We start from the raw sequence: 27,835 nt of genomic DNA, 5'->3' as shown, positions 1-27,835 counted from the left end.
ATAGCGAATGAAGAACAGGATATATTTCCACGATTGTTGGTGGTTGCAATTGTTCAGCATGCATTAGTGGTGAGAAGGAGATTCATTTTTGATCCATTGGGAAGTACCACTGCAGGAAATCTTGTACAACCAGGTGGACTTACAAACATGGCGGCAGCTAGGTAGGATATGCGCGTCAAATTCCGGACCTTTTCGAGAAAGTCGAAAGAAGACCCCGATTGCCATATATCTCAATACGAGACAAGATGGCAGGCCAGAGGATTTGCCGGAGTATACGATGCCCAGGCTAAGATGCGCCATTTTGAGGCTACATTGGATGGGAAGGCTATACAATGGTTCAGTAATTTTCCAACAGGTCATTTTGCTGATTATGATGGTTTGAAAGCATCATTTTTGAATAGGTTCAGAAGGGAAAAGACTCCACATGATGTGTTGACCAAGCTTAGGGAAGTGAAACAAAAGAAAATGTTTGTTGAGGATTATGCACAAAAGTTTAATCAATATGTGAGAAGGTTGACTCCTCAAGAAACGCCAACTGATGAAATGCTTGCTGGATATTTTTTGAATAGATTAAGGAAGGAATTGAAGAATGTTGTTGCTGGAGGTGATGTTGCAGGTGGATTACAAGCATTAGTGGAAACAGCTCAAAAAGCAGATAAAAGGTTTGGGGTCTCTCATGGGAAAGCAACCAAGAAGTCATCTAAAGAAAAGAAGAAAAGCATGTAGTTGTCACAAGAAACTAACAATATTGAGAAAGCTCTACTTGATATACTAGAATGTTTCGTTTTCTTCCATAATTGAAAAAATCAACCATCGTTGTGTACTATGCAAAATAGGGTATTAGCTGTCCCAAAACTCAAGGAATGTTAGCTTTATGGTACAATATGCGACATAGAAAATAAAAAATGAATTTGGATATCATGAAATCCACCAAAAAAATCATAGAAGAGCTAAAATTGGCTAAAAAACAGGATTTGACCATTTTTGTAATTTGGTCATAACTTACAACTTTAATATTTATTTCTCCCTAGAAGCATCAGGACATGTTGAGAGAGAGAAAGAGAAGAAGGAAAAGAAGAAGTAGAAGAGCCTTCTACTAGAGGCAGCACATAAGACGATTCCATTAGAGATATATTCCACTATGAGATTCCAGCTGAAAAATTTGATGAGTTGTATACAAGTCCACCATGGACTAGCTGCGATATCCTTGTTGAGTGATAAGTACCCTTACTGTGCTCTACTCTGAACTTCTGGTCTATGCCAAGAATACAGTACAACACACATGCAAGTAGATCATTTTGAAGCTACTGGCCCAGAGGCTGTGAGCAAAATGTTTTTGATCTTTAAAAACCAAACAACACATGAAGTTGCAAAACTGAGCAGGAAAGTTTTCTTGGGTAATGAAGAGCAGAGAAAGCAAGAGCCCATTCGATATAGGAAAGTCATCTTCTTGCATGTTGCTGATGGTGTGAATATGCATACTTGAGGAGAAAAAACGTTTACCCATTGTAGTAAGGCACTACTCCTTTATGTTTCCAGAGGGTAAGAGACTGTTCGTTGACTCTAACACGCCACCATCTTCTTCAGGCGCAGCTGGCATCTCTTCACAGTGTATTACAAGAAACCGGGGGGTCTCCTCGTGAAACAACCTGCAACATAAATATATTTGCGTTCGATGCTACCTCACAATGAAATAAATAGATGAGAATTCTAAAGACAAACTTTGAGAATTGAAATTAACCACTTTCAGAGAGCAAATTTACTGGCGGTGTGGAAAACCATGGAATGATGTTAAATGTAGAAACAGACATGCATCAAGAAGCCACACTTAAAACCAATACCATGTCCCCAAGGTAGGTGAAAGCAGGTGATCCAGAAGGTGTGAATATTTCCGCCTGCAAGGGGGTTTCATTGAAGCTTGAAGATGAGTGTCCAAGATCAGACTGTGTTCTTTGCGGCCATAGTTGTGTTTCCCCAAATCAGATTTGGCAAATAATGCCTTTCAATACATACAGACATTGAAATATATTTTATTCAGGTCCAAAAAGGTGATCCGCCAATTAATTAAAACGCCTCCTTAGGTGTTACAAATATCCCCACTTAGAGGGAGAAGGGATACAGGGCTCACCCACGAGAAAAACACAGGCTCATGGGAGAAGCGAAGAGTAGTCTGCAATGCCAGAAGAAGGAACCGTGCTCCATAGCAAAGAAAGGTCCGGCTCACAAAAGATCGGAGAAGGATTTCAACGCCCAAAACTCTATACTCATAGTTCAAGGCCTCTCACACATGGTTGCAAACTGCATTGTAATTTGGCACAAATTAGGGGCTATCAACATCAATTCCCGATGGCAGGCATAAGACTAGGTATCAATATTCCCAATGGTGCCATCATACAATGACCCAGATGGCATCATGACCGTAATTGGTCCGGGGCAATCTAATCAAAAAATTCATAGAAATGCTAGTCCATTTCTTTTAGGGAATTTGCAGAGGATATAAGAGCCTAGCACACTTTTGACGTTCAGCTTTATTAAGCTGACACTACACACATTCCCGCACATACTTTTCAACAAAAGCTTTCACCAGCGACCAATAGAAATACCAGCTCACGAAGGCCAAGTACGGTGTATGACAGGGTGTCTTGCACTAGGAGCATCATGACACTCGAACAAAATTTTCTTGCCGATATCCTCATCAACATGTACACACATTTTGCCTCGTATACTTTTCCTACCTTTCTCTCCATAGCCAGCCATCCAGTGTCGGGACCACCGTTGCTCTTCGGGCTTCGCAATTCCTCTTGGAATCGTTGCCAAATCTCACCAAAGTGAGGATCTATTTGGTAACGGCCTTTGAGAGAAAGATAGAAGTCAATCAAGATTTCAGTAAATGAGAGAACATTCACCTCCAAGCAGGGCTCGGGAAAATGATTTTATGAAGCCGGCTTTGGAACCTTTTCACCTTTTTCTGAGATTTGGAAATTTGATCTTTATGAAGCCGGCTTTGGAACCTTTTCACCTTTGGAATCTACATAAATTTGATCCTTTCAACTAAAAACCTTGACATTTGAGCCGGCCTCAAATCTTCATGCAAAAATTTCAGTCGGACATTTTTTTCATTGAACAAGTCTTGGATAAAGCAAACCTACCCTTTCCACAAGCCAACCTCCAAGATCCTACTAAGGGCATCAGCCACCACACATTGTTAAAGGATTGGACACTCCAAGCGAGAAATCAATAGCATCACATGAACAAAATCTACAACTAACAGAACTTGAAGAGAGAGAGAGAGAGAGAGAGAGAGAGAGAGAGAGAGAGAACGGTGGAGTTCCGTCCACAGATGCACTAGTCCCAAAGACTTGCACCCTTTCCGGTATTTCTTTATTATTGTTGCTTTGCAAAGGTGCAACTCCCCGAGGGTCCAATGCTCTCTAGACTGACCCCAAGGGTCCTTATAAACAGTACAAGGGACGCCGAAAAAGAAGAGCCCCAAAAGCACTAGGACACCAAAAGCAATTGCTCTCAAAATCATGCGCTATCTGCCAGCGCAAATCGCCAAAATCCGTACAGCAATGCCCCATGTCACCCTCAGCGCAAATCGCTCAAATCTGTCCCTGACCTCAAGCTTTTGATAATTTAGAGTTTAGGCCCCTCGGCCGGTGCTCTGTAAGTTCTTTAAGTTGGTGGGTTGGGTTTTTAAAATCCTAACCCCTTTTCAAGCCCCTCGGCCGGTGCTCTGTAAGTTTAAGTTGGTGGGTTGGGTTTTTAAAATCCTAACCCCTTTTCAAGCCCCTCGGCCACAACTTCTGTAGTTCTTCTAGGTTAAGAGTTAAAAACTCTAACCCCTTGTAGTTCCTCAGTTGGGCACGCCACGTTACCAACTTATGGCATTCCCCCCTCTTGAAAGAATTGTAATCGCCCTCGATTACCCTGCAAAATATTCTTCAATAAACACTAACTCTGTGCACACGAGCACCACACTCCACAAAGCCAGCACTTCTACAAAGACATCAGTCACACTGATCAAATCACATTTCCGTCGAGGGTCTCAAATACAAATCATGATCATTGTAATAGATTTAGCAATCTCATCCAGACCGCATTGATCTTTTTACGGATATCTTGATCTACTACTTGTTACTATCAAATTCATATCCTTTCTTTTCACAATTGAAGCAAATCATGCCCATGACTATCCCCACAAGACAGTACATTCACAAAGCATGCAGTTCACAAATCACACACTTGGTTCACACTGAACATTGTGTTTCAATCATTCAATCTAGCCACTACATCCCGTCCAGAACTCTTGATGCATGTAGATTCCTGTGTAGCCATTTCATCCTTCCGGAACTCTTGATGCACTCACAACAGTATCCAATCATCTCATGTAGATAGAAATCTTGATGTACTAGACTCACGTCCATTTCACATTCAGTTAGCCATTACATTTAGATCTCGTTGATCTCTAACAGATGTCTAGATGCGCTAAGTTCAAATCATTCATCAAATAAAATGTTGCAGACATTTCATCTTTTCAACACATACTCTAACAATACACACATGAAAAAGCATGTTCAGTTTCCAATTTAGTGTACATATTTTCATAAATTCATTCTACAAAATACTGTCCGCCTCTTAGTATCCCTAAAATCTCAATGAGAAATTAGTGACTTTATTCAATCTAGGCAATCTATGACAAAGGAGTGAAGTGGCTCCCCTCTTGTGCAATCCGCAGTGCACCAGATTCAACCTTCTCAATCTCTAGATGGAAGAACATTGTGACCTATCCCTAGATGTGTCTCCCAGCCTGTGAGCCTCACTCTCTCAATAACCCTACTCGATATCGTTGAATCTTCACTAGATAAAGAGTCCAAGACATCTCTGATCCCACTCTAGATAGTCTCTGATCCCACTCTAGATAGAGGCCCAAAACCCTCTTTAAAGAGAGTGAAAGCGGCCACGTATCTTCTAGTATGTTGTACACTAGCATATATAGTGGAGCTTGGTCTCTCGCTCTCTCTAATACAGCTGGCAAAACCTGGTCTCAGCTGATATGCCTTGAAATCGGCTAGTCTCAATCTCCAACTGATCTGAAGATGTTCCGAATCTGTCCAATAGCACATCGTAAGCCATGGGACAAGTGAGTGTCAATGTAGCCAACCCATCCTCTATGAGCTGGATAAAATGCTCTCTGTATGTAGTTGTCTTTGTGCCCAGCTCCTATTTAGGCTATATCCATGTCCTCTGGGTATCCAACTGAAATAAATCCTGTCGTACAAGTCTAATGACCTCCCTCCGTGTGTGAGAGAGGGTGCATCTAGAGAATACTGGAAGGAGGGGAGCCTGTCCATAGAGAAACCACGCTGCCACCTAAACATACAAACACGACGTATCTCCCTATGCTGTCAAGTGCCGTGAGGAATCCAAAGCCAGCCAGGCAGCTGTGTATGAATGCTACTGATCTACGTGGCATGCAGACACACACACACACACACACACATGACGAAAGAAAATCGTTACTTTCAAACATGCAGCAGTGATAACATCCTTAATTCCTTGTCTCAAACTACACTTTTGAAAAAGAGAACGCAGAATGCAGTGGTGTTATTTGCACCTCTCATACAGAAGTGTATGCAAAGCACTGTGAAAAAGTTGTCTGCCATGGACCCATCACCATAAAGCAGATTCCAACAGTTGCCAAAACCAGGCTCCTCACAATACTCGCAAAACTAGTAACATTCCCAGATGTTTGTTTTACAAGCGATATTCAAGAACTAGCATAAACCACACAATAAAGAAAAAGGGAACTACACTGCAGAAAGGCCAACAAGCAGTCAAATGGTCAAACAAACAAACTTGTGAGAGCAGATGCCCAATGGCAGTCCTAAAGGTGAAGGTGTAAAAGCCAATGGGACACGTGATTGAATCAGCACCAGAAGTTCTCAACCATGTGCACAAGCTATCAACATCTGAACACACATTTGACTCCCTACCTAATTGATTCCTCAAAGAAAAAAGTCTATTTATCAGGAGAACAAATGACCTCCTCACGCAATAGACATCATCGCGTCACTTTTATCAGAAAAAGTACATCCTCTTCAGATAAAGAACGATAAAAACAGGTACTTCACCTTTAAATAATGAACAATAAAAAGAGAGACGGGCTACAGAAAATAGAATGCAACAAGTCATGTTGTAACTCACGGATGTTTGCAAAGAATCGGAGTACTGAAGACGAGCATGTATTTGCATGTTGAAACCTCTGTAATCGAGCTGATCATATTAATTCCTGTATCTGAGCATATAAATCTCACCTACAAATTTCAGGAATAAATACGGGTAAATTTTGCAAAGTACATGTGACAAGAACTACTCATACACCACCAGAATCCTTCAATTTGGCCTTCACATACCTCGGTCTCTCTTGGCTCGTTTGTAAGGTCGCACAGAGTACCATTTGTGTATAAATGTGAATGGTACCTACAGGTGCACCAGTTTTAATCAAGCTCATTTCATCAGTTTACAGATGCTTACTTCGGAGAGATTTCTTGCTCAAAAGAACACAAAAAATGCAGATTTGATAGTCATTACAGGTCACCCGGTCCAAGTAGCCGAAAGAACGATGAGCTGAACCTGATTCTTTCCAGATGGAAAAGGAATCAGCCACTTTGTTCAATTTTTACACGCAGTTAAATTTCTAGCATGTCACAAATGTTATTATCTACCTAACTTGACAAAGAAACCGTTTCTACCACTCAAAGAAACTATACCAATCACATGTAACATCTCAAGAAACATATCTATGGTTGTGACCCTTTTCAGTATAAGCATTCAAATCCTAAAGACGAGGTGATCCGAGCAGACTACCATATTCCTTCTGGGAAATCTGCTTCATCGTGGATGGAAGCTCCTCTCAATAAAGATGTCAATTGCAGTCTGTGCATGTGAGGTGCAGAGCAGGGGCAGGATTCTGCTAGAGTCCAGGAGGAAAGAGTTAACATTTCAGAGGATTACTGTGACCGCACATAGCTGGTTGAGCCAGATCCAGTGGAGATCTCTGGTACCAGCCAGCGACCTTGGGCTTAAGAGACCCAACCTCTTGCATGCCTAGACTGGAGTAATGATGAGCAGTTTGGAGGAAGCCCTTCAAACCACCCTGGGGCCCCTTTTTCCAGTATGCACCTAGATAGAGACATCATATATTTTGACAACACATCATGGTGATGTCAGGCTGAAACAGAGCATTGGGGGCACAGAGGGCTATCCGCAATCTTCCTCTCTGACTTCCAAAATCATGTCTAGGGCCACCACCACCCAAATTGAATCACAATGTTTCAATGGTTGGTAGCTTTCCAGGGGACCCTGATTGGCAGTTAAGTCTTTAGTACACATACCGTGCAGCCACCTTGTGTTAGACATTGCCTCTGGGATTGCTTGCAGGCACAGTAAGCATGACTCTCGCTAATAGTTAACATATCATTGGGAGAACCTCCACATTATATCCTTCCCCATCATCAAATGATAACGTGCAGCAGAGCAGACGAACTGCTGTGCACATAAGCTGATGATGTGGCACTGCTGTATGGCTGCCGTGATGACATCGCAATACTGCAGGGACGCGTGATGATGTGGGAGGCCTGAACAGCTGCAAGCTGCTGATGTAGCAGTCCTATCACATATGCTTCTAGCAGCTGCCCTACATGGGCTGATTTGTGCAGGAGCTGCTTTTTATTGGATAAGTTGTTTTTAGCAATCGCTTTTCTGAGTTTCTTTTAGCTCCAAACCTATAAAAGTGAGGTCAATGTACCATCTGTATACAAATTAAGTGAGTGGTCTCTCCAATAAGAGAGCGATTTCATATTTTCCATATGCTCAATTGTAGAAAGAGATGAGTCATGGTTCAATGTGGAAAGAGACGAGTCATGGTTCTACAGGGAAGATACCCTTAATTAGTGGAATATTCAAGATTCCAAGGAGTATGCCATCCTCACAGAATATTCCATATGTCAAAGGCATCTAATAAGAAAAACTTCTAGCACCTTCTACTAGCTTTATAGCCTAGAAACTTCTAAACCCAATATCTATAGCTCATTCTATGTCTATATAAAGGAACCTATGCACACATTGAACTTGATTAGGTAATGCGCCCAAAGGTGCTTAGCACCCACTTTGTAGCCATGCCTAGTTGCCACCTAATGTCATTGTGCCTAGTTGCCTTCATTGCTTACTCTCCATCTCTCCGCATTCTCCACCATGTTCTCTCTGATGTTAGGCTCATTTTATAATTAGGCCTATCTATCAAAATAGGCGGTAAAAGATGCAATGAAGACTAGAGCTGGCCTCCAATCTAGTGAACACCTCGACTCTGATCTGGCTCAACTCTTGATAATAGTTAAAGAACACCTGCAAAGCCACATACATGAACAAGGCAATTGTGGAGAAGAGAGATCACTAGAGGTAGAAAGACGGGACATCTAAGAATAAGAGAGAGAAATAATGAAATGAAATGAAATGATATATTAACGTCTACAAGAGGCCAAAATGACCTATGAGACCAACTGATTACAATGATGAGTCTAGTACCAAGTCTGGGTACAAACAAGAAAACTACAAACAAAGAAATGATAGGAGTGCTACCGACTCCTATGGGTGGCTGGTAGGCTGAGCAATGGTATCATGCCATAAAGGTACAAAGTGGGGATAAGTGTCACCATGATACAATATAGCAGTAGCATGAAGCCTATCCCGATCGACATTCTGGGTAATATTAACATCTTCAAAAGGCCAAAATGACCTATGAGACCAAAAGGTTAAATGTGGTGAATCTAATACTAGGTCTGGGTACAAAAAGTATAAAGAACTGAAAAGAAAATAAAATAGTGGGTAGGGGTGGGGTGAAAGCTATTACAAAGGGAATAGGAAATACAAAGGGTGAGCTGATACAATGGAGCTCTCTGATAGTCGAGGCATCATATACATATACATCAGTATCCAGGACGGCTCCTATGTCGCGCCAGTATGGTATGGATCCTCTGTCGCAATCTGCGTCGATATCGAGAGGGCCCCCTCGTCCGTGGGCAACGGGACCGCCCCAACTCTATCGCCCGATCAAGCAGTATGCCTCTGGTGCCTCTGGTGTGGTTATGTTGTGGGGGCTGCTCGAACTCCTATTGAAAGAGAGAGAGAGAGAGAGAGAGAGAGAGAGAGAGAGAGAGAGAGAGAGAGAGAGAAATGAAATGAAATGTTATATTAAACGTCTTCAAAAGGCCAAAATGACCTATGAGACCAAACTGATACAATCCTTGTGGATCTAATCCAATGTCTGGGTACAAACATAAAATGAAGTAAAGTGAGACTAAAATCATCAAACTGAAAATCATCATCATCATCATCATCCATGCCCGAGGATGCCCGGCATCGGGCGTTGTCCGAGAAAGTATTGCATTGGTCGCTAAAGAGCTTCATCAATGTCCACCTCTCTAAATAGTCGTACACGGCGTCTCCCATGTCGTGCTAGAGAGAGAGAGAGAGAGAGAGAGAGAGAGAGAGAGAGACCTGGGAAAGGCTCTCCACGCTGATAACAAACTACTCATTCAAGTCACCAAGGCGTTCTTGACAAGCCTGAATGGATGGACCCAAGGTACACACAACTACTACTAGGAGGAGGATCAGTGTTGGGGTCCTAGCCCATATTGAGGCTGTGTCAGTGGTCTCGTTTGCAGGAGCAAATGGCAGTAGTAGTAGTAGTTGTGTGTCCCTTGGGTCCATCCATTCAGGCTTCTCAAGAACACCCTTGGTCACATAGCAAATGGCAGTAGTGGCAGAGAGAGAGAGAGAGAGAGAGAGAGAGAGAGAGAGAGAGAGAGATGCCTCAAGGCTGCCAGTGTGGCTGCCCTCTAGAGATGGTAGAAATCTCTTCTCTTCTAGGCCTGCACATACGAGAAAGTGCTCTACCTCTGACGACGATGGCCACAGAATGGGCTGCCCTGACGGGAAGACTCGAAGGAGTATATCTGCTGCCCATCACCCCTAGTAAGGAGCATCTGCATGTGCTGCCCAGTGCCCATGGCTGCCACCAAAGCACACCAAGGCTGATCATCAAAAACGCTGGAGAAGGCTGCCAAGGAAAAACACTAGGGGAGAAGCTTTTCGGCAACTTGTGCAGCTTGTGGCCATGCTTTGGAGAGTCAGCAGCACTGTCTGTGGGACTGCCCCATGGCACAGCAAGTTTGGCTTGGAGTTCTTCGGCTGATGCCGGCTCCTTCCACAGCTCGACAGTACACTTGGGGTGCTGCAGCCTGGTCCACTCTCACGGGCCCTGCGCTCCATTTTGAGTTGGCACGCTTGAGGGGCTTGCTTCAGGCCATAGAGAGCCTTTAGCAACCTACAAACCATGTAACTGAAATCCAAATCCAAGAACCCAGGAGGTTGCTACACATACACCTTGTCACGTGCGCACTTCACTTGAGCCACGTGGACAAGCTTCTGTTGTAGTCTAGTGCCAGTCTTAGCTTAGGACCTAGCCTGCCACCCTTGTGAGCCTCTAGCATGACGTGCATGTCCAAGCTGGTCATAGTTGCATACCCTCTCTTGCATAGTACAATCAGTCGGCATAAATGCATTTTACCGCAAGTGAACCACCTCTTCCCAAACTTATTAACTACTCCCACCCTTAGTCCATCGCGCATCAAGCGCACTCCCATCTTCATCGCTATGTCTTTGAAAGAAGATCGACATCGGATACACGGAAATCCAGATCTTGGTAATTACCAAGATCTTCTTGCCTTGTATGCGGAAATGGAAGGAGTTGGAGAAAGGATCCCTGACCCTCTTCTGCATTCGCATTCGCATGTAGCGTGCATCCACTTCCGTCGACAAGCAACCAGTGGAAATACCTCCGAGCACCCGCAATGTTTTCACGATAGGACTATTCGAGTGGTCGCACTTGCTCGCAAGGCAGAGTCACCAAGGCTTGTATTCTGTGACAGTAGTAAGTCTACCTAGTAACTCGGTTGGTCGGTGTTTACATTGCAACAGTATTTGTAACAAACTTGGACACCCCAAGTCAAGATTCTACCGCGACTCAGCAAAGATTTACTTCAAAACAGTTCACAAGAGACGACACGGCCCGGCGTAGTTCCGTGCCAAGAGGTATTGACCCTAAAGACTGGCACCCCTTTCAATATTTATTTTTATATTAATCTGTGAGCAAAGTACAAAGAGCCCGCGGGTGCTCACTCTCAGTCTCTGCGTCCAGATGCCCTGCAGAGTGAGGATCTTTGGCTTATTTATTCTTACAAGGGATGCCCAAAAGCAGAGCCCCAAAAGTTTTCAACTCAAAAAAAAACTTCTCCAAAAGCTACTCGTCTTCAAAAGCTGCTAAAAATAGTCAGCGTAATTTGCGGAAATATCAGTACGCTGCCACGTCAGCAAGTCAGCATGTTATGCGGAGATCCGTACGCTGCCACGTCAACTTGTCAACGTGTTTTGCGGGATTCCGTACGCTGCCACGTCAGCATGTGAGTGCATTTCCCGGGTGGCTCTGTGTGTGTGTATGTCCGGGTGGCTCTGCCACGTCACCTGTTTATGCCATGCCCCCCTCTTGAAAGAATTGTAATCGCCCTCGATTACACCTACAAAACACACATAGGCCATAAACTGTCTTAGTAGACACTGACTATTAGTACCGACGCACTAGACACGACACATCTAGGACTTGTACAAAACGACAGTCACATCACAAGACATCACACGACATCACATGACAAATTATAGACAAATTCATTCCAAATCTCAGACCATGTCCATTGGCAACGTATTTAGTAATCGTATCTAGAACCATTCCGGACCTTACGGATGCCCGATTAACTAATCCTTACTGCAATCATGTCTATAGAGATTTATGAGACCGAAATGCTGCAGTCATTTCTTCTTTCAGCTCCTACACTCAAACAAAGTAAAGTACAAATCAATCATTTTCATTTTCAGGAATTCCTATCATAAATTCATACAACAAAATACTGGTCAATCCATTAGTATAGAGAAAAGAAAGGAAAGACAGAGGGATTTTTGGTTCCGGACTTTGACAAGAGTTCGGTTACCCAAAACGGGAAATTGGATCGAGGAACAGGGAACAGTAATGGGCATGAAATGCCATTCCCTGTTACGGACACTCAGGTTTAAAACGTAGAAGGCAAATTTGGAACGGGAAGTTGGAATGGGAACGAGGAATGGAGACCTGAAAATAGCCATTCCATGTAACTATGGACGAGAGTACGAAGCTCTACAAAGCATGAGGCAAAGTATGTGATGAGGAAGTCCTCATCTTCTTCAACGGAGGAGCCAAGACCAACTTCATCTCGACTAAATTGGCGGCTCAACTTGGAATCACACTAGAGGATATGGAACCACTAATGGAGGCAATTCTAGCGGCACCAAGGCAAGATGTTGCCATTACACCTGCACAGGCAAATTTCAGTTGCATTGTCAGAGGTATGTAGGGAACGAGGACTTCTATATCATGCCTCTAGAGAAGTGTGACGTGCTTTAAGGAATCCCTTGGTACCACAAGAACGGCGTCGTGGTTCTATCTATCTATCTATATCTAGGTATATATATATATATACCTAGATGAATTCAAGATAAGCCTAGGAAAGTGCAAGTTATAGAACCATGGTAGTCACCCACAAGACAATATAACCGGCAGCTCCATCGTGCATAGTATTGACTACATACCACGACATCCCCACAAACGTCATCAGTGCCCAGTAGTGGTTGTAGAACTAGGTACTAACATATGCTATCAAACACAACACACACCACACGCGCGCACACACATGAGCATACATCAACACAAAATTTAGCGTACTGAATTTCTATCATGACTCTAGATATCAAGGGTAGACTCAGCCATAACGACTCCAGAAATCAAGGGCAAACTCAGCCTAGCACTAAAAAAGCATTACATCAGAAAAAATAGCACAAAAATGAGATAGTTGATAGGACATGGGCACCACAAAAGATACAAAGAATCAGCACAATATCAATTGGTCGTGACTCGAACGGAAACTTCACGATGTGAAGTTTACATCTCCACTATACGACTAAAAAATATACCTACATGAATCTAAGATAAGCCCAGATTCACCCTTAAGGGGAAGTGCAAGGTATAGACCCATGGTAGTCACCCACAAGACAATATAACCATCAGCTCCATCATGGATAGTATTGACTAAACACCACGACATCCCCACTAACGTCATCAATGCCCACAATAGTGGGTGTAACTAGGTACTAACATATGCTCCCAAACACAACACACACCACATGCACACACACATGAGCATACATCAACACAATGTTCAGCATATTAAGTTTCTGTCGTGACTCCGGAGATCAAGGGTAGACTCAACCATAATGAAGCCTAGCACTAAAAGAAACATTAAATTGGAAAAATTAGCACAAGTGATGTGAATGTGATAGTAACAAAATTTTAGTAGATCAAGACATCCGTCAAGGATCAATGTAGTATGGATGTGATTGCAAATAAGTTATAGTGATCATGATTCTCATCTAAGATCTCATCGGGGATAGTGATGTGAATGTGATGAGAATGTCGCCTTCGTGCAAGTGTTGGATATGTGTGGTCTAGTACGTCGGTACTTAAGAGTCAGTGTCTACTGAACTAGTTTTTGTCCTATGTCTGTTTTGCAGGTAGAATCGAGGGAAATTACAATTCTTTCAAGAGAGGGGTATGTCACAAAGTGATGATATGGCATGGCCTAGAGGACAAGAATTGGCCGAGGGCCTAGACCCTAGCGAAAAGAAGCAAAAGAAGTAGTATTGCCAAACTTGCAAGATTTTCCCAAAAGGGGGATTAGGAACTCTACCAACTTACAAAACTTGGCCGAGGGGCCTAAACCCTTCATTAATACAACAAAGGCCCAAATTTTGCGTAGAGGCTGATGACATGGCAGCTGTATAGATTTTGTCAAGACTGTGACTATGTTACAGTATTACATCTACTCCTAGTTGCAGATATGCAAAGTGCCATGCCAAGGAGGACCCCTACGCTTGGATGGTCACGACCTTTCCCTCAAGAGACATGCCTCTTCGCCAAAAGCCACACTCCTTCGACGACTGGTCACGCCCCTTCGCTCTACGGTTGCGACTCTTCGTCCAATGGTTGCAGCTCTTCGCCGAAAGCATGTGTCTTTACGTCTACAGTCATATCTCTTCACCATGAGACGTGTCTTTTCATTTGTGCCTCTTCGTCTCCTATATAAGGAGCCTATTGTACTCAGTTTTCAGGCATTCATTCAATCAATCAAACACATATTCAATCTCTTGAGTCTCAGCTTCATCTTAAGTATGAAGTTTTAGTCTTAATTATAGGATTAGCACCACTAATCCTCACATTGGTATCAGAGCAATTTTTTTCCAAGACCCGAAGGTTGTGAGCCTCTCACCCTCGCCGCTACACTCTATCTATAACCGGCCTGTACACAATAAAGGGCAGTACGAAATCTACAACCTGTTAATTACACACAGAGTACTGATGGAAAAGAGAGAGACTCAGCACTTGAGTCCAGCGGCTAGAACGTCACTGCGCACACGAGACCGACACCTTGTAGGCCCCAAAGACTGGCGCCCCTTTCAGTATTTCTTTAATCAATTTAAAGTAGACGATCCAAGCCCTTAGTACAAGCTTTCACAAAGCTGTCCAAACCTGGCAAGGGCTGAAAACGCAAGTTTCCGACCTGATTTTGGCAACATAATGGCGCAAAATTCCATGCAAGTCAAAAGTACCTGTCCAGGACGGATTCCCTCACTATCTGGAAGCTCTCTGGTGTGCTGTCACAGAAATTTAGCGTGCTATAATTCTCTGTTTTTCACTGCCGGGTGTCCAAAAGCTTGTACACGCATCCCAAGGCTCTCACAAGGCTCCCCTAGTGTTCCCTTGCAGTTTAGGTGCGAAACCCTAAACCTACAGAAAAACACAGCGGGCTGTAATTTCCTGTTTCGGATCGTTTTTAGCGGAGCGAACACACCTACGCGTGTGCCAAGGGCTCCCGCACGCAATGGGACAGTTCCCCTGTGAATTGAACGAGTTTTCACGCGAGAAAGTCGCAATCTTTCGCGATTGAATTATGCGTACCTGTGGGGGATTAGCAATTAGGTAATCCGGTTCCTATTCAAAAGGCTCTTGCCTTGGCAAACGAGCATAAACCCCCAGAACTGTACATATTCATCTAAGTAGCCCAACTAGTGGGGCATTACCATATGTGCCAAATGGGGGAGAGATGCACGAGAGCAAATCATCGTGCTACATGAGATAGAGGAGAAGGCAAGCTTTCCATTAAAGTTGTAGACCTGCACCCACTACTCACACAACTTTGAGCAAGAAGTTTTTCCAAGTGATACTTCGTTACCAGACAAAGATAAGAACATAGCTATAATTTCTAAGTCAGAAGATGATTATGCTTTCTTTGATTCTTTGCTGGATGGTGATATGCCAATTGCAAGTCATAAAGTGACAATTTCTGAAGACAATTCTGAAGAATTTTTGGATTCATTATTGGAAGAGATTGCAATCTCAATTCAAAATCCTCTCCAGTGATTAGCAAAGACGAAGTTAACCCCTTCAAAGAATTTCTTGAAAAGATTTCCTCTTCACAAATACTTCACAGTTAATGGAAGATTTTGAACTAAAAGTCTTCCATCACATGAAGGATTTTGAAGATCAATCTCTTGTTATAGTTTACCTGATTATGCCAGATTCCTCTAAAAGTCTTTCAATAATGCAATGACATGGGATTTAGCAATCAAAGCAAAAAGGTTTCGCAAGAAGCAAAGGTTCAAAACAAAGGTTTCAGATAACTCAAAGACTGAAGATTTTCACAGATTCAATGCTTTTCCAAAGTTCTATCAACATCATAAGTCGTTCCTTTAACCGAGGCTCTCATTTTAAATGGGAGGGAATGTCATGATTGTGACTATGTTACAGTATTACATCTACTCCTAGTTGCAGATACGCAAAGTGCCATGCCAAGGAGGACCCCTACAATTGGATGGTCACGACCTTTCACTCAAGAGACATGCCTCTTCGCCAAAAGCCACACTCCTTCGACGACTGGTCACACCCCTTCGCTCTATAGTTGCGACTCTTCGCAAATGCTTGCAACTCTTGTGTGTCTTTACGTCTAAAGTCATGTCTCTTCACCATGAGACGTGTCTTTTCATTTGTGCCTCTTCGTCTCCTATATAAGGAGCCTATTGTACTCAATTTTCAGGCATTCATTCAATCAATCAAACACACATTCAATCTTTTGAGTCTTAGTTTTGTTAAGTATGGATCCTGATTTACCCCTTTGTAATTTTCTGTGGTAAAAATGCACATTTGTAAGGCTCCCATTATGAGGAGAAGCCATCGTGTGTAAAGGAAAATCACTCACCGGAAATAAAAAATCACTCGCCGGAAACCAAAATTTTCATGCCGGAATATTCTTTTTTACTGGAATATTATGGCCGGACGACGGTTGGAAAGTGGTTGGAAAATGACCGATCGGTTGGCCGGTTGTCAATGGCCGGTGGCCGGTGGTGGAAGTTAATGGCTGGTGGCCGGTGGCCGAATTCAAAAGCGGACTTGTCTTCTCAAGGACGGCCACACATGGGCGGATTGGAAGGTCCGATTTGAACTTATCTACACAAGGACGGCTACACATGGCTGCCTCTCATGAGAGAGGGTAGCCCTTTTGGCCTATAAAAGGAGGCTATTCCTACACACATTTGATAGTGTGAAGTTGATGCAACAAGGTGAGTGTGAGGTGGTGAGAGTGAAGCAAGGCGGGAGCGGGTATAATCCCTTTGTAAACTACTTCTTGTTTTGAAGTACTAAAGCCATTGAGTGGCTGCTTTCCCGTGGACATAGCCCACATTGGGTGAACCACGTATATCGTGTGTACTCTCTCTCTCTCTCTACTCTATAATCTCTTGTGTGTGAAATCTAACTCTCTCCTTTAAGTAATCTACTCAAATATCTATTTAGCTACGTCTTATTTCCTAACAACTGGTATCAGAGCAAGGTTTGCTCGTAGCTAAAGTATCTCAAGGAAAGGATTCCTTGAATTGAGTGGGAGTTATGGCGGAGGAAGGGAAGCTCAAGATTGAGAAGTTTAACAGCAAAAACTACCAACATTGGAAGATACAGATTGAAGACTCTCTCTACCAAAAGGACCTCTATTTGCTACTAGGCGGTCTTGCAAAGAAGCCCGCAACAATGGCAGATGAAGCATGGATTGTCCTTGATCGAAAGGCACTGTGAACAATCAGGTTAAGCTTGGCGTCAACGGTGGCCTTCAATGTTTCGGAGATGAAGATCACGGAGGACTTGATGAAGTCACTTAACGACTTCTACGAGAAACCATCGGCATTCAATAAGATATTTCTTATGAAGCGCCTTTTCAATCTAAAGATGGCAGAGAATGGTTCACTTGCAGAACACCTAAATGACTTTAACACAAACATAAGTCAACTTCGATCGGTGAAAATCAATCTCGATGACGAACTGAGAGCTCTCCTTATACTATCATCTCTACCGGATAGTTGGAACAGCCTTGTGATGGCTATAAGTAATTCTATTTCTGGCACAAATACTCTTAAGTTTGATGATGTTGTGGGTGTTCTCCTAAGCGAGGAAATACGAAGGAGAAGCACAGGAGAATCATCAAGTGTTGCACTGTCAGTGGAAACAAGAGGAAGGCCTAAGGAGAGGTTCAAAAACCAAAAGGGTCGTGATCGCTCAAGGCGGAGCAAGTCACGCACAAAGTCAGTTCTTGAATGTTGGAACTGCGGCAAGAAGGGCCATGTCAAGAAGGATTGCTGGTCCAAGAAGAAGAAGGGGACAGAGTCTCAAGACACCAAGCCAACATTGGAGGCCAATGTGACAGGTAAAGTAGAGCAAGATACTCTAATTCTCTCATTAGATAATGTGTCTAATTCCTAGATAGTAGATTCCGGGGCTTCATTCCATGCGACACCACACAAGCAACATTTCCAAGATTACACCAAAGGTGATTTTGGGTATGTATACTTGGGAGATGATGAAGCTTGTGAGATTGTCGGCAAAGGTACAGTTTCTGTCAAAACTGCTAACGGAAATGAATGGAAGCTTAAAGATGTTAGGCATGTTCCTTCTCTTCGGAAAAATTTGATCTCTACAGAACAATTGGACGATGAAGGTCACAACATTGCATTCGGAAACAAACGGTGGAAGATCTCAAAGGGATTTTTGGTGGTTGCCAAGGGAGAAAAGGTCGGTACACTTGTGTACTATCAGCACGCAACCTTCAGCTTGTGCAACAACTACAGAAGTTGAAAGTGCAGTGTGGCACTACCGGCTTGGGCATATGAGTGCCAAAGGAATGCAAATCCTTCAAACAAAGAAGCTTCTACCAGGTTTGAAAGAAGTGGACTTAGAGTTCTGTGAAGATTGTGTTTATGGTAAACAAAAGAGGGTAAAATTTCAAAAATCAGGAAATGAAGATGGTTGAGGCGAATATTGCAGCCAAGCTTTTGATCTATTCCCCGAAGATCTACAAGAGCAAGTAGACCCCCAGAAAGGTTTGTTCCTTCCTTCAACCATCTCTTGATCTCAGATTATGGAGAGTCGGAATCATACGAAGAAGCTATGCAACACGAATCCAAAGAAGAATGGAGGAAGAGCATACAAGTGGAGATGGACTCACTACATCGCAACCAAACATGGGAGTTGGTTAAGTTGCCTAAAGGTAAGCGGACACTTCAAAACAAATGGGTTTACAAGCTGAAGGAAAAAGGTGGGAAGAAAAGGTACAAGTTTAGGCTTGTGGTAAAAGGGTTTTCTCAAAACAAAGGTATTGACTTCAATGAAATATTTTCTCTTGTTGTAAAAATGAACTCAATTACGCTTGTCTTAAGCCTTGTGGCTGCTCATGATCTAAATCTCAAGCAAATGGATGTAAATACGGCATTCCCTCACGGTGACAGAGGAGAAAATCTACATGCTTCAACCAAAGGGGTATGAAGTAAAAGGTAAGGAGAAAATGGTTTGCAGATTAAAGAAGAGCTTGTATGGTTTAAAGCAAGCATCAAGACAATGGTACTTGAAGTTTGATCGATGGATATTGGATCATGGATTCACAAGATGCAACTCGGATCACTGCGTCTACACGAAGAATTTGGGAGATGGGAAGTTCATCATCCTAATGTTGTATGTTGATGACATGCTGATTGCAAGTGCTAACATGCAGGACATCAAAGACCTAAAAGAGGAGCTATCTAAATCTTTTTCAATGAAAGATTTAGGTGCTGCAAAGAGGATACTTGGTATGAAAATATCAAGGGACAGGACGAAGAAGACAATAAAGCTATCTCAAGAGGATTACATCAAGAAGGTACTAGAAAGGTTTGCAATGCAAAATGCAAAACCGGTTTCTACACCTTTGGCTGGTCACTTTAAACTAACGAACTAACGAAGAATATGTGTCCAAAGACACAAGAGGAGATAGCCTATATGTCTAAAGTTCCATATGTTACAGCGGTAGGTTCTCTTATGTATGCTATGGTCTGGACAAGGCCAGACATTGCACATGCAGTGGGAGTTGTAAGTAGGTTCATGGACAACCCAGGTAAAGAGTACTAGCAAGCTGTGGATAGGTATCTAAAAGGGACAACAACAAATGCTTTGTATTTTGGAGGAACTGATGTTTTTCTAGAAGGGTATGTTGATGCAGATATGGCAGGTGACAAAGATACTCGAAGAAGCACTATTGGCTATGTCTTCACGGTTGGAGACATAGCAGTAAGTTGGGCTTCAAAGCTGCAGAAAGTGGTTTCACTTTCTACTTCGGAAGCAGAGTATGTAGCAATGACGGAGGCAAGCAAAGAAATTTTGTGGCTTCACAGATTCTTAGAAGAGCTTGGATTCAAACAAGACAATCGTGTCTTGTATAGTGATAGCCAAAGCGCTATCCATCTTGCAAAGAACTCAGCCTTTCATTCAAGGACAAAGCACATTGAGGTGAGATATCACTTCATCCGCACTCTTTTGGAAGAGGGACAGCTAAAGCTAGGAAAGGTGCATACAAGTGAAAATCCTGCAGATATGTTTACAAAGGTGGTCAACAAGGAGAAGTTTAGCTTTTGCTCATCTTCAATCGGCATTCAAGGATAAGAAGCCAGGATGGAAAGCAGTCACAGGTTTGGTTTGGAGATCAATCTCCAAGAGGGAGATTGTTAAGTATGGAGCTTGATTTATCCCTTGTAATTTTCTGTGGTAAAAACGCACATTTGTAAGGCCCCTATTATGAGGAGAAGCCATCGTACGTGAAGGAAAATCACTCGCCGGAAACCAAAATTTTCACGCCGGAATATTCCTTTTTGCCGGAATATTATGGCCGGACGACGGTTGGAAAGTGGTCGGAAAACGACCGGTCGGTTGGCCGGTGGCCGGTAGTCAATGGCCGTTGGCCGGTGGCCGATGGTGGAAGTTAATGGCCGGTGGCCGACGGTGGCTGAATTCAAAAGCGGACTTGTCTTCTCAAGGGCGGCCACACATGGACGGATTGGAGGGTCCGATTTGGCCTTATCTACTCAAGGGCGGCTATACATGGCTGCCTCCCATGAGAGAGGGCAACCCTTTTGGCCTATAAAAGGAGGCCATTTCTACACACATTTGATAGTGGGAAGTTGATGCAACAAGGTGAGTGTGAGGTGGTGAGAGTGAAGCAAGGCGGGAGCTCTATTAAGGGTATAATCCCTTTGTAAAACTACTTCTTGTTTTGAAGTACTAAAGCCATTGAGTGGCTGCTTTCCCGTAGACGTAGCCCACATTGGGTGAACCACGTATATCGTGTGTACTCTCTCTCTCTCTCTACTCTATAATTTCTTGTGTGTGAAATCCAACTCTCTCCATTAAGTAATCTACTCAAATATCTATTTAGCTACGTCTTATTTCCTAACAAGTTTGATCTTAAGTATGAAGTTTTAGTCTTAATTATAGGATTAGCACCATTAATCCTCACAAATTTCCACGAATCACGCTGCTGACGTGGCAAGCTGTAAAGATTTCCGCAATTTGTGTTGAGCTTTTTGGAGCGTCAGTTTTTGGTCCAATTCCTTTTAGAAGTGAAGATTTTCATGTAATTGCTTTTGAGTTTAGCCAGGGGCCTTTATAATTGTGCCTAGGGCCTCACTTCTCCTCAGATTAGCTTGGGAGCAATGAGAGAAGGAGGACCCTCACACATTGTACATTGCGAAGGATAATAATAAAGCAATACCGAGAAGGGATGCCACTCTTTGGGGCTAGTGCCTCTAGGCATAAAACTGCACAGTTATTTGCAGTTCTCACGTGTGTTGCAATATATCCTTGGCTTGGAGTGTCCAAGCCTATTATAGCATTAGCAAAATAAGTTAGAAGCAACTTACTTGACTAAACCTAGAAACAAGTACTCAATTCTAAACTAACAAGGAAAGACATCTCAAAGACTTAATCCTAGAAATCACACTCCACACAACAACTTCTAAAGGAACAAATTCTTAAATCCTAATGTAAGCTAAATACTAGAAATGAAAACTACTATGAACCTACCTAGAAGAGGCTAAATATAACCAAAGTAGCACGAAGTTCAAAACTTGACAATATGCGACCTCAACTTTGCTACTTGTTCAAACAGGAAAAATAAGATATTCATGTATAGCTTGAACAACACGTCGTCAGTGCCCAAGAGTAGGCGCACGTTTGTATAGAGGTCATTCATGCTTTGAATGTACTCTATAAACTAAGCTTCTATCACCCTCCAAAGGTGATGGGCATACTCAGCCATAGTAAAGGCTAGCATTTGTCAAGTAAGAGTAAACAGTAGTAAAAGCACTGAGATAGAACAGAGTAGCTAGCAATCATATGACTATCCAAAATACTAAGATAGAACCAAGAAGTTAAGCATTTATATGACTGATGGGACTTAAGTTAGGGTTATGATTAATTTGTGTGTCATATTTATCACCAATGTGCTTGACAGGGCAGGGGGACCTCTTATGCTCGGAAAAAAACGCAACTTTAGTGCTTCAACCTGACCAAGTCTCTCTAAGCGCAAGTCAATGAACGAGAAAACTAATTACTCATGATGACAGGTTTTTGAAAAGAAAACATAGAAGTATTGGAAGAATGCTCAAAAATAGCTACCCCTTAGAACAGCTAAAAAGAATAATATAAACTCACCGCTGAGCAGAACTTCTTGAACGATGATCCTTTTGCAACGAAACATTAGACAAATTTTGGTGCAAATTTGCCGTTGCAACTGCATCGTAGAAACCAAGTTCGAACTCTTGGACAAGCTGAGGATTGATAAACACAAACACATACCAGAGACATTATCAAAACTGACTTCAAAAAAACATCACGTTCTAAGAAGAAATTGCTTAGTTTTTTCTTTTGCTAAAGAATCTTATCCATTGTGATACAAATAGCCTGCTTACCAAACAACCAAACCAAGAAAAATGGAAACTTAAAACGTATACGCATGAAAATGCACACAGAGTGGAGAAATGTGATGACACAAAACCAGTTTCACATGAAGAAAGAAAAAAGAATACTAGAGGCCAAAAGGACTGGGACAAATCTGCATACAATGTCATCATATCTCTTGGACATCAAATGTTCTTCATAATGCACTGTCTCATAATATTGTCTCCCTAACTAGCATCAAACAATAAGCTTTTCTTGTGAAGCACGATAAAAAATGGTGTGAACTTGATTTGATTACATGTGTTTTTGTGTTGTGTGTGATGGGTTTGGTCTTCCATCCAACAGGGTTTAATCCAGAGGAAAACGAGCCTGATAGACGAGGTGGGACAGTATCCATATCAACTCCTGGTATAGGGCAATGAGTGACTGCTTTACACATGAGAAGTTCACATGCATAGCCGCATGTGTAGAACAAAGTATAATTCACCCTCAAGCTGACTCCTTAGACTACCTTACTGATTTACCATGCAGTTCTCGCTTACATGAAAGCCACTACATCACACCTTCGACATTCAAAATTTCACCATCTAACTAATTCAAAAATAACACGGGAACTGATTGCTATGTTTCATGAGCTTTCACTTCTGTGTCAAGACAACTTCGAGAAAATCGGAGAAGGGGAAAGCTGACAGGGTAAAGGTTCATCCTGATTGCCAATTCTTTTGAAGTTGAAAGCTTCCCCTGACCAAGCCATGTAGCTTGACATACCTCAATGCACCACCAAGTGTCCAAGAAGGTGAGTACACCAACCCCCTTTTTTTATGCTATTGTCATGGTTGCTAAAAACATAATCTCCTAGACATGATTTGGTGAATACTAAAATGAAATCAACATCAATATGCAGCAACATTGCTAAACCTAAATTCGCATCCAAACTTTCCATCAAACAAACCTTATTTTTTTCTAAATGTATCTGTCGCAGTCTTCCATGAGAACAAAACTCATATGTCCACCACCCTTCATGCTGCAAAATGCAAGTTAAAACTTAATGAGCAATAATAAGCATTAGAAAGTTGACTGTATTTATCTTATGAAGATGCTGCACCCTGCCAAGACATTGGTCTTTCAAAGAAGTAAGCAGATCATCTGGTGTCTTTGTAACTCTTCTATCTGTCATCAAAGTGACACCACTGCTATTTTGTTGTGACTGCTCATCCATATAACTTTGCTGCTCTGTTTGCCTGGGCAAAACACATTCATATTTCTTCTTTTCCCCATCAGTCATTACAATTGTCTCTTGATGAGGATCCTACAATGAACAAAACTTGCAAAATAAACAAGCTGAAGACTCATTTACAACAAGAGAAGACCTAAAACTCTAGAAGGCTTGTTTTAGGAGGCCAAACAGTCTCGTCCAATATAATATTTTAAAAAGAAACTGCACAATAGTGAGAACATTGAACCGGTCAACATTGTTGATGTTCAATTTAGTTGAAACAAGCAGTTGGCAATTCCTTACATTTTTTCATACAGTGGGTCAAAACTCACCTATCTTTTCTTTCTGCTCAACTTTTTACTGAGTGACTAAGTCCCTTTACACATTGCATGAGAAAAGAAAGAGAAATAGCTGACCTAGAATAAGATACTTTTCAACAAATCAGCGCCTTTGTATGCCATAATGCAAAATAACCATCCACGTATCCAAATGACATAGGTAGAAACAGCGCACCTTTGGAATACTTGACCCTGGAGGGTGATATTCTATTTTGAATCTTGGATCTCGATGACTTTGTACAAATCCCAAATGCGCTACCCAAAAATAAAATCCAAAAAATGTCAATATAAGATCTCTCTCTCTCTCTCTCTCTCTCTCTCTCTCTCTCTCTCTCTCTCTCTCTCTCTCTCTCTCTCAAAGGGGCTGTATTGTGTGTACATAAGAGACCTCGGGAGATGCTCAATGGCCTATCACCCACAGGAAGTACAAAAGAGGACTGACAATGTGTAGGCTATGTAAACATCAGGGTGGTCTGTAAGATGAAAGTAAAATGAACCATTGTGGGGGTGTGATATATCCTATAGCTAGGCATACACCGCCACACACACATATGAGGTAACAATGTGTAAGCTATGTTGACATCAAGGTGGTATGTACGATGAGTGTAAAAGGAACCATTGGGAAGGTGCATAATACCATGTGATTGGGGCATGATCCTGACTGAAAACAACTAACGCTCTACCCATGTGTGAAGAAAGACGCATCCACTACCTTGGATGAGCCAGCTAAAGAATCCCATTGATTGCAAAGAGTATCCAGCAGCTCAATCCAAATGGCTGTCAAAATGGTGGACGTAGGGAGAGGACTGTGAGCCCAAAATGTCGGCACATCAAGCCTTCCACATGTTCCAAAGCGTGATGCTGCATATCGTGGCGAAAACTGTGTCCCGCTAGCAAAATCCAATTGGTGCCCAGTATATATCCTAAGGAAGTAAGCATGAAGACCGGTTCTAACAGCAAGGCCTGAAAAAAAAAAGGTGTGTGAAGCCATGCAACTGCCCCACATCACGAACCCTTCATGGATGCCCACTCTAATCAACAAACAACAAACTGCCATCCACACTGGTTGCTCAGGTAGACAAACCTAGAAACAGTGCTTCAAGGACTCACACTCTAGAGTACATCTCTTTCTGCCTAAAACAATTGACAATGCAGACCAGAAAGAAAATACTAATGGACAATCGTGCTAAATCTTGGGTTGATTGTGTCCTGCCAAGGAATGAGCATGCAAAACTTATTGACACGATCTACAATAGGAAACATTGTGTACTCCTTGAATGCAAATTTTCTACTTTCCTAAAGTGGTATTCATGCTTCTATGACCACCCGTGAGAGAATCATGTGCATTGTACAATATGGCCTTCCTATGAGAAGGTAACACACAAAGACAGCAACGAATGTACAAGAGATCATCACAAATAAGATACTCGGAATCTGCATACTGATTTTTCATCCTTACTTTCCAAATGGGTACTATGGCCCTCCATTCACGAGCCAAGATATGTCCTTCACGATGGAACGCATCTGCAATTGGGTTAGCTTTACTAAGAACATGATCAACCAAACCACCACCTACCTTCACGGTTACTCCAATGTGCACAAGGCAGAGACTAGAGCCACTTAAGGGCTTGATGATCAACACGAACAATTAATTCTCTACCATAATAAAAAATGCTTCTCATGCTTCAGAGAATGAATGACAGAGAGAGGTTCCTTACCGCGCACTGACTGATTCTTTTTGGAATTGTTTAATTTTATACTGAGAAATGCAATTGGATTGAGAGTCTTATTCCCATTCAACACATGAGAGTCAGAGATTAGTGGTAAAGAAATGCCCATCTCACCGCGAATGACCATGAGAGAGACATCCTCGAAAGAGAGAGTGAGCGCATTGGTTTCAATTAACTTGTGGATAAAGCTCACAAAACCACTTAATACCTACAAAATCATATCACAACCAGAGAGAGGAGACACAACAAACTTATGACAAAAAGCTACATCCTAAACTAAGACTTGCACACTAGGACATTCATGCGTGGTTGAAGAGTAAATACGGGGAGCAAATCCAGAATCCGCAATGGGTACCACTGGAATAGCTACTAAGTGTGCACTCTTCACAAGGGAATCGCTAATCATATCATGCATAGTACATACTACCATAATCAAACAAGATCACAATGCATTGACCATTCACATAACCATAACACTTGAGGAGAGATTCATCAAGATGATCATGGAAAGTTGGGACACATTACTTTGGTCATTTATGACACCAGCAAAGATGTGGATTTTGTAGATTCTTTGTTAGGTGATACCTTGGGACAATCTCTTTTCATGTGACCTTTAGTGTGATACTTAAACTTCTTTTCCATACTCGGGTCTTTCTTCAAGACTTGACCAACCTCCAACTATTCCTTGGGCAGATGTTTCATCAGGTGTTCACTTAGGGGTTTCCTGAGTTTTAGCCTTTCCTTTATTATCACTCTTAGGTGAAGAGTTATATGCTTTAGATGTAGTGGAAGATTGAGAAGAAGAAGAAGTAGAATTATCATTGTTCTAACTTCTTACCATTCTTTTTGTTCTAAGGATTCTGCGGGGTACATGAAGGTGCTTTGTTCTTCTCTGCGTACCTTTGTTGTGCTTCATTTCTTGCTCGAAAGCGATCCTCACAGCGTCATTGTAGTCGGTAGGGCAGAAAACGCTCATGTCGAATTTGATATACTCGTCTAAACAAAGAGAAAGGCCTCCTTACGCTTCTCAACTAACTTACGCAATTGAACACCAATTCGCAAAACACGATTAGAAAAAGATATAAAAAGAGTCCCATTTTGCTTGAGATCTAGCCATTCCACTTTCAATCGATCAAGGTACTGCGGTGGACCGTGGTATAAAATGCTCCTTGAGCTGACCCGGAAGGCGACCCAATTGTAATGGCTCGCCATCTGCGGCATGCTCAAGATGCACAATCATCTCGTGAAAGTCAACCGCAAAGGCCTCGTTTGACGCCTCAACAACGAGACACTTTACTACAAGAAAGGAGGGATGTTTTGAATGTTTTCAATCACGGCATAATTATTTTAATTATCCCCTTCAAACCGATCGACCTGCTGAGTTGACGCCTACTCCGACAGTCGACAGAGCCTCGAGACCACCTCCGGCCAAGCGAACTAGACTTGCAATCGGGCTTATACTTGATATTTATGGCATAAACCTCAAAAGTTCAGGCGCATGATGTGGAAATCCAAGTTCTCTTTGTAATCAGCTGGCTCAAGTGTCAATTCATCCGTATCCTCGCCACGAGCCATCTTCACGTTATACTCATGGTCACTATCGTGCGTCTAGTGTAGTTTCTGTACCAATTTTGCATCCGCAAAATTGTGTGAGCTTCCATTATCAAGGAGTACGGTCACGTCGTGACTATTGATCTTCCCTGGACAACGGAAAAGGTCGTGTTTATCAAACACTTTGGTGCTAAAAATGCAATTAGTGCATGAACTATGCGCTAAGTGATGGATTTCAACTTTAATAACATCAGAGTTACCTGAGATCTCGTGACTCTCAACCGACAGGCGTCCCTGTGGTTTCTTGGACTTCTTCTTAAGGCAGCCTTTAATTTGGTGGTCTTTCTGACCACACCCGAAGCAAGCCCCCTTTTTCACTGCATTGGCAATAGCGGCATTCTTGGCTTTCTTCTTCTCTTGAGAAGGTCTCGACAGAGATTTGGACCTTTGTTGGAATCGAGGTCGCTTCCTCGAAGTGCCTCACCAAGTTGGT

General features: G+C 42.4%; 1 protein-coding gene across 2 annotated transcripts in view; it reads right to left on the bottom strand.

The window, feature by feature from the left end:
- Positions 1–1,101: 1,101 nt before the first annotated feature.
- OS9 (ER lectin-like protein) overlaps positions 1,102–27,835 on the bottom strand; it is a 76,134-nt gene continuing 49,400 nt past the window's right edge. Inside the window, exons 2-9 of one of the 2 annotated variants that reach the window (XM_086508672.1) lie at positions 24,237–24,316; positions 23,613–23,816; positions 23,460–23,531; positions 22,262–22,377; positions 6,595–6,636; positions 6,417–6,483; positions 6,208–6,317; positions 1,102–1,649 (exon numbers count right to left, since the gene is read on the bottom strand). In XM_086508672.1, coding sequence (XP_086364798.1) covers positions 1,520–1,649; positions 6,208–6,317; positions 6,417–6,483; positions 6,595–6,636; positions 22,262–22,377; positions 23,460–23,531; positions 23,613–23,816; positions 24,237–24,316 — 821 coding nt within the window. In that variant the 3' untranslated portion in view covers positions 1,102–1,519. The remainder of the gene's footprint in view (positions 1,650–6,207; positions 6,318–6,416; positions 6,484–6,594; positions 6,637–22,261; positions 22,378–23,459; positions 23,532–23,612; positions 23,817–24,236; positions 24,317–27,835) is intronic. The other variant, XM_086508673.1, reaches the window with a different exon arrangement.

Source organism: Adiantum capillus-veneris, chromosome 3 (genome assembly GCF_014529385.1).
Source record: "Adiantum capillus-veneris isolate H3 chromosome 3, ASM1452938v2, whole genome shotgun sequence".
Lineage (NCBI taxonomy): Eukaryota > Viridiplantae > Streptophyta > Polypodiopsida > Polypodiales > Pteridaceae > Adiantum > Adiantum capillus-veneris.
This window is presented reverse-complemented; position numbering and strand designations above follow the sequence as displayed.